This window comes from Acanthisitta chloris, unplaced genomic scaffold (assembly GCF_000695815.1).
Source record: "Acanthisitta chloris isolate BGI_N310 unplaced genomic scaffold, ASM69581v1 scaffold37541, whole genome shotgun sequence".
NCBI lineage: Eukaryota > Metazoa > Chordata > Aves > Passeriformes > Acanthisittidae > Acanthisitta > Acanthisitta chloris.
In genome coordinates, this window is record NW_008655222.1 from 1,434 (window position 1) to 8,471 (window position 7,038).

Here is a 7,038-nt window from a genome sequence, read left to right on the forward strand (position 1 = left end):
CTGCATAGCCTGATACGCACTTCTATGTTTGGTTTAATTTTTTGTTTCATGTTGTCATGTGATCTTATACATTGGAAGGACAGGCAACTGCTTTGTTACTTCCCTCCATGGTCAGTACTTGCCTTGGCTTCCTAGGACTAGGGTGTGAGGAAAGAAACTCAGAACACACATTAAGAAAGGCAGGGCTGCTTGCTTCAGTCTGTGTCTTAGCCAGCTCTGCAGCTCCAGGCATGGCTGACCATGGCCTAAGTAGCTAAAGGTACTGATTGTTGCTTCAGCTTTCTAAGAACCACAACTCCTAATCACATCCTCCCTTTTTTTTTTCCAGTTGGCTGTCTAACACTGAGGCTGCTGCAGGCTTCAGCAATGACATTTTTCTCCGGCTTCAGGAGAAGATAGAGGAAGGGGAACAGGCCTACTGCTACTGTGCTGTGATGGTACAAGACCTGTCCCTGCAGAAGCAGCAGGAGTGGGACCCACAGACCAAGTGTCTGACAGGCTTTGTTGACGTGGGAGCAGGCATGCTTGATGCTGATGAGGCTCCCCTGGCCTCAGAAGTGATTGTCCTCATGGCAGTTGGCATCTCAAGTCCCTGGACAGCTCCACTTGGCTACTTCTTCGTGACCAGCACAACTGGCTGCTTACTTGCTCAGCTGCTTCGTCAGACCATCAATAAGCTGAACAACATTGGGATCAGAGTCCTGGCTGTGACATCGGGTGCCTCTGCTCGTGGTGCTGAGACTGCCAGAGCTTTGGGCATCAGGATGGATCCCAAAAGGACTCGGTGCACTTTCCAGCACCCACCAGGTTCTGTTCAGAGCATCACATACTTCTTTGACGTTCATCATGCTCTCCAGCTCGTAAGGAATGCTCTGCAGTGCTTCCAGAAGGTCCAGTGGCTCAGTGGCACTGTGTGGTGGCAGCATGTGGTGGAGCTGGCAGCTTTGCGGGAGCAGAGGGTGTTAGAGCCATGCAGTCTTGAGTCAGGCAGATCTGGGAGCAAAGAGAGTTACCACCTGAAGGTCAACCTTGCTGCCCTGTTGTTCAGTGAGGGTGTTGCTGAGGCACTGGAACACCTGCAGAAGCTGGGCCTGCCCTCGTTTCAGAACTGCAGTGGCACCGCCAAGTTTGTGCGTTTGATGAGCTCTCTGTGTGAGGTGTTTTATGGCAGAGATCCCTATGGAAAGGGACTGAAGGAGCCTTTGCTAGCTGGAAATTACACCAAAATAAACCACCTCTTCAATGAGGCCAAGAGCTGCTTTGCCACCTTAACAGACTCTATGGGGAGATACATTATCAAGGGCAAACGCAAACTAGGATTTCTGAGTTTCTTGCTCAATGCTGAAAGCCTCAAGTGGCTTTACTCCAACTACACATGCCCAGAAGGCACTCCTTCCCACCACCTCCAGACCCATGCCTTCAGCCTCGACCCGCTGGAGCTGTTTCTCAGGGCCATCCAACAAGCCTGTGGCAGCAGTGGGAATCTTACCTGCACTGCATTCCAGGCTGCTTATCACAGCCTGCTGGCCAGCTGCAGCCTCTCACCAGGCTCACCACGCAGCTCCTTGGACGTATCCCTGTCTCGTAGGAGAGACCTGACCCTTGGCAGCATTCGTGCTCAGTATAACCCAGTTTGTGGGAGGACAGTGGCAGCAGAGTACCCCTGCTGTGCAGGTCTCCTGCTGCACAGCTCTGCCCTGGGTGATGCGCTGACAGACCTGTCACTGTACGCACAGAGCATCACCTGCTCTGCTGGCTTTGTGGCTGAGCAATTGGCCTCTGACTTGCAGTGTGAGGCTTGCCTTGCTTCCCTCTTTGAGTCAGATGAGAGCAGGCTAAGAGGCAGGTCAGTGCTCTACGTAAAAAAGTTAGGTGGAGTGAGTCTGCCCTCAGCAAGTGTGTACCGCATAACAAGCGTTTCAGAACAGCTCCTAAAGTGGTATGGCAAAGTGGGAGATGGCAACAAAAACACTAAGTTGTGGCATTTGTCTCTAGAACAGAAAGTGCTCCAGGAGCTTGTGGGAGAAAGCCCTCTCTTCCCCACCCTCACAAACCACTTATTTAATGGGGAGTTGAGCATCAACAACCACTACACAATCTTAGTGAAGAAAATAACGCGATGTTACTTAAACATCAGAACAAATGCTGCCCAACAGCTGAACTTAAAATACCCTTGTGGAAGTCACAGATTGAAGAGACTGAAGAGAAAACACTTGTTTCCACCACCACTGGGTAGCAGTCAGTCCAGCTAAACCCACATGGGGCCATGTCCAACCTGGTCTAGTGGGAGGTGTCCCTGCCCATGGCAGTGGGGGTTGAGACTAGATGATCTCTAAGGTCCGTTCCAACTTCTTAACAATCTATGATGAGTACTTTTTGCTGATCCAAGGACAGCTGTCCCCTCTGAGGTTCACTGATGGACAGATCTAGCAACATATGTGAAGAAACACTGTGGTGTCTTCCCATGATGTGGCCAACAAAACTGGTGTTAATAAGCAGTGGTGTGTTGGGCCACTGCAAACTATCTGATCAGAGTTTGACTGTGCAGAGCAATCTTGGAAAGCAGCCACAGATTTCATGAAACTTGTGTGGCAGGTCAGGATGAACAATGGTTGCTCGAGGTGCCTGGGACAGTGGCAGGAGACAGTGCAGTGGTCCCTAGAGGTGCTGGGTGGCTTAGTGCTATGAGTGCTCTTGCCAGGAGGAAACTGATGCATATTCCATGCAGTTGTGGGAGGGATCATGTGTGCTGGCAATTTGATTTTACCACGAGATCTGCTTTGTAGAAGCTAAAGGCAAGAAAGCTTGCAGAGCTTTTATTTGAGAATAAAGACATGAAAATGACACTTGAGTTGTACACAAGTTCTAAGCTCTTATCTCCATACCTACATGTTTCATCGAACAGCTAAACAAGCTGTTTAAGTCTCGATCCTCTGCTGGGGGGACTACAGTATCAAACCAGTGCATGGGTGTGCTGCAGCAGGGTGAGTGTTTCAGGTCCCATGACATGGCCCCATCAGCTCACCTACTCAACTGTGCCACATAGCCCCATCCTCCCAGGGCTGGGCTGTCCTGCAGCCCAGGGCACAAAGCAGTCTCCTTTTGATGTTTATTACTTGAATCATAGCTTTGATGCCACCAAGTAGGACAGACTTCTTCAATCAGTTCATTTCCATGGCAAGGAAGCTGCATCCAGTGCTTTACCTGGAATAGCAAAGTTTGGCATAACTGCTGCTAAATTACTTCCCTTTGCCATGCAGAACATCAGTTGTATCCATAGAGATGGAAGGCAACTCATTCCCATAATGCTTGCTGTTCAGTTACTTTCAAGATGGAATGAAAAATGGTGATCCACCACATACTAAGGCAGGAATATTAAAGGTGCCATTCTGCCTACAAGTGACTTGATGAAACTGTCCCTGGTTGGTTTGTATTCTTCATCCCCTCCCTTTAATCCTACTCACTCAATTCCTCAAGCTCTGCTTTGAGAGCAGCAGCACTACAGAACCTTATGCAATCTCTGCTGGGAGGAACAAGCCAAAGCCTCTAGACTTCTTTCCACTCCAATTATCTATGCAAAAAGTCATGTTGAAGCCATCACTGCCATGGAGCCATTCCAACTACAAGAGACTCTGCAGGGAACTATTTCCCATATAGATGCAATTTTTAGGACAACTGGCAAAATGCTGCTGAAATCCCAGCGGTAGATGATGGTGTAACACTTGCCTTGCCTACACCCCCAGGCCCAGTATGAGCTGAGCCATAAAGAATAGGCACTTCATCACAGCTGGACATAAACCTGCTCTATTCCCTATTTATACCTGAAGGAGCTTGTCTTGCTCAATTCATAGGCTCCTCCTGATCAGGATGCTCTTGCAGGGAGAAGCACAAGAGCTCCTGACCACTGGGGTAAGGTGAACACAGCAGCTCTGCTGTGCACAGAGCTTTCCCACTGAATTCCTCCTGGATTTAGTACACTTGCTGCTGGTGGGTGCTGTACAGATGGGCTGATCTTGGGCTCTGTGCATTCCTGTGGCTGACCTGCCCATCCTTGGCCACCACAGTTCATACATCCTTTTGTAGTTCACTGAAATACTGATGACAGAGACATTGAGGAAGTTTTGCAGGGTTTGGTAGAATGACATTTGAGCAAAACCACATTATTAGAAGTGTGGCAGTTTCCTAACTTAATAAAGTTATCCAATGTTACAAGAATTTGTAACAAGTTCTGTTTCCCAGAACTACAGACTTGCTGCTGTCCACCAAATACTGCTGGCTGCACTCACTGCAGGAACTGTCACGTTTCACTGGAATTTTTCAGCATTCAGAACTCCACAGTTGCACCCAAGTGATTGTCTACACCACTTCTTTTCCCACAGTGTCTCTTGGACGTTGCTTTCTCTTCCCAGCAACTTCCTGCTCAGGCATTCACCATCTCCCTCTGAAACAGCTCCATCCTGTTCATATGAACCCACCCCTAGGTCACTTTGAGCAACTCATTGCTTCTTTACTGCAGCCCAAGGCAACTGACAGCCTTGTCTCACAGCACTGAAGGAAAAAGCTCAGTCCAGTAACATCTTTTGTTCACTCATCATCCTAAAAATGCTCCTAAGACTCCCTGACTCGGATCTTTCCGCTCAGTCTGAGCAGAACTCTTGTCCATCCGCTGACTGCCGTGTGAAAAAACTGCTCTCATTAAAGAGCTCAAAAACAATTGAGAAATTATGTGAGCTCAGCCACCTGGAGCTGTGTTGGCTGACATATTTTGGCCTGTTATGAACTGTGCCACAACATGCCATGGATTGCTATGCATGACAGTAACTAAGGGATGTTTATGTCTGGCAGGATTTGGTCTCATACCGAAAATCCAAGTCAGTACCTGCATCAGAAGTGGACCTAGTGTTAACAGCTTCAATTTGATACTTCAGTGAAGAATCTTCTGTGTACATTTGTCATTGCTGAAGGAAAGGAGCACAAAAAAAATCGTATTTACAGAATAGTATAAATGTTTATTTTTTTGTGATTTATCTGACTGTTTAATTTGTACAATATAGAAAAGTGTATTCTTTGAATAGGTCTTGTAAATATAAATTTAATTTTTCTACTTTTGGATGTAAACAGAACTATAAAATGAACCCTTGCCCTGTTCCCAATTATTTTTATGTAACTGGATGAACTTGACTGTCAATCTTGTCCAGCTGTTTGATGCAAATGGCTAAGGAAGTACAAAACCCAATTCACACACTCTACACCAGGGAGAAGGGAGAGAGGAATCCAAGCTTAATATTTGAGAAAGCTTGTTCAAAACAAAATAGAAGAACTAAGAGCATTTGATTGCACCTTCAAAGTCTTTACAAGCAAAATATTCTCCAGCAATGCCATCATACATAATTACAACTGTAATCTAAATTTCACAAGTGTTTTTTGCACACTGTATATAAATACACATCACAAAAGGTGCAGTTTAAAGTAAGACATGGAATATGTACAAAATTAACATGGATTGACGTCTAAACAAAAGGCATATTGCAATCTGTTTGAAAAATAACGTAAGTAGGTATTACTTTATTCACTTACACTAATTTACATTTATACAAATCTTACTGGACATACTATATTAGGTCACTAGAAGAAAATGGAGTATCTGCACTATCTACAGGTAAAGTTACTGCACTGATTCTTTAGTAAATCCAAGTCCTAATTATGAAAAAAAATGGCATCTACTTACATGAGAGGTGGATTCCCTTTCCAGATTTGCACAAATATACTTGCTATTTATGCTCAGGGAGATGTTAATAGTAGACAGAGCCCCTCAGGCAGTGACTGGTAGGTCAAAGCTTGTCTGTGATGGCCACTCAGTGTGCTCTCCACTGCTGCTAGCTGCCTCCCAGGCCCTTCATGCTTCCCAGGCATCTTGAGGAGGCACCAAAGAAGGGTCAAGAGCTTTCTGTTCAGTGCACAGGGCTGTGAGGTGGAGCATCCTGCCATCCTGTTGCCTTCACACATGTAGGCACATGTTTCTGCTGCTGGTTTGCATAGCCCCTACCTTTCCCCTGCCTGGCTCTGCTAGAAAATCTGGAGAAAGAGCTCTGCTGCATTTCTTCGTATTTACAGTTTTATACAAGGAATACAAAATCCCTTTTGGAAAAAACATAGCTAGTTCAGGCTGCAGTGAAACAGGTAATAAAAATGCCTGTGATTAAACATGGTTAATGGATGTTCATAATAGGTAAGTAACCTACCAGGTTAATTTTACAAATGTGTTCCACTATCAAAAATGTGATCTAAGATTGCCTGTAACAAATACTGAAAAAAATCCCCTGCCTTAGTCTATACCCAGGCTAGAGCTGACTGCCCTCTGTTAGTGTAAAAGGATCTGTGTCTGTTTGTAGCAATCCTGATTCTGTGCTAGTATCTTCTGTGACCACAGCTCACACAATTATTCTAAAGGATGCTAAAAAAGCCCTTATGCCAAGTAAATTACCAACATGCAGCATCCTGAATACCCTAACCAGGCTGAACACGATCCCTACCTTCGTCTGCAAGTCAATTCAGATGCAGATTGTCATCTCCCATACCTTCAGCTTCTCGGGCTTAAACACTTTTCCAGGGTTACAGCTTGATCTTAGAAAACACAATGGACTGCACAGCTCTGCTTCCAGTGAGGGATTAGGCTGCTGCAGACCCAAAAAAACCAAGCTTCACCTAAGCAACAGAGGTAACACTGTGCTGGGCAGACAGTCTGGCATTGTGGTGTGGCTGCTCTTCCTCACTTCTGAGAAGAGGCCACTGTCTTAGCCTTCAAGTTTCAGCTTAAGAAACACCTGAGCTCTCAGCCACATTCCTATCAACAATTCCCATTAATCCTATTCGCCTCTACATTCCTTGGGCCTTGCTCCAACAAGATTCTCCACGACTTGCTCAATGCTAAATCTGTAAGAAATCCCTCTGTATTATTGCCTATGTATTTCACAGTGCTCTGTGCACTAAAGGAACATGCTGTGTCAGGTCCTAAATACAAGTACTACCTTCCATTTA

The 7,038-nt window shown here is 45.8% G+C and overlaps 1 protein-coding gene across 1 annotated transcript; it reads left to right on the forward strand.

Moving 5' to 3' along the window:
- Positions 1-328: 328 nt before the first annotated feature.
- THAP9 (THAP domain containing 9) lies at positions 329-2,252 on the forward strand (the record flags this gene model as incomplete). The annotated part of the gene is made up of 1 exon (XM_009083799.1): positions 329-2,252. A coding segment is annotated over one exon (1,924 nt), but the record flags the coding sequence as incomplete, so codon positions are not given.
- Between the last annotated feature and the right edge of the window lie 4,786 nt (positions 2,253-7,038).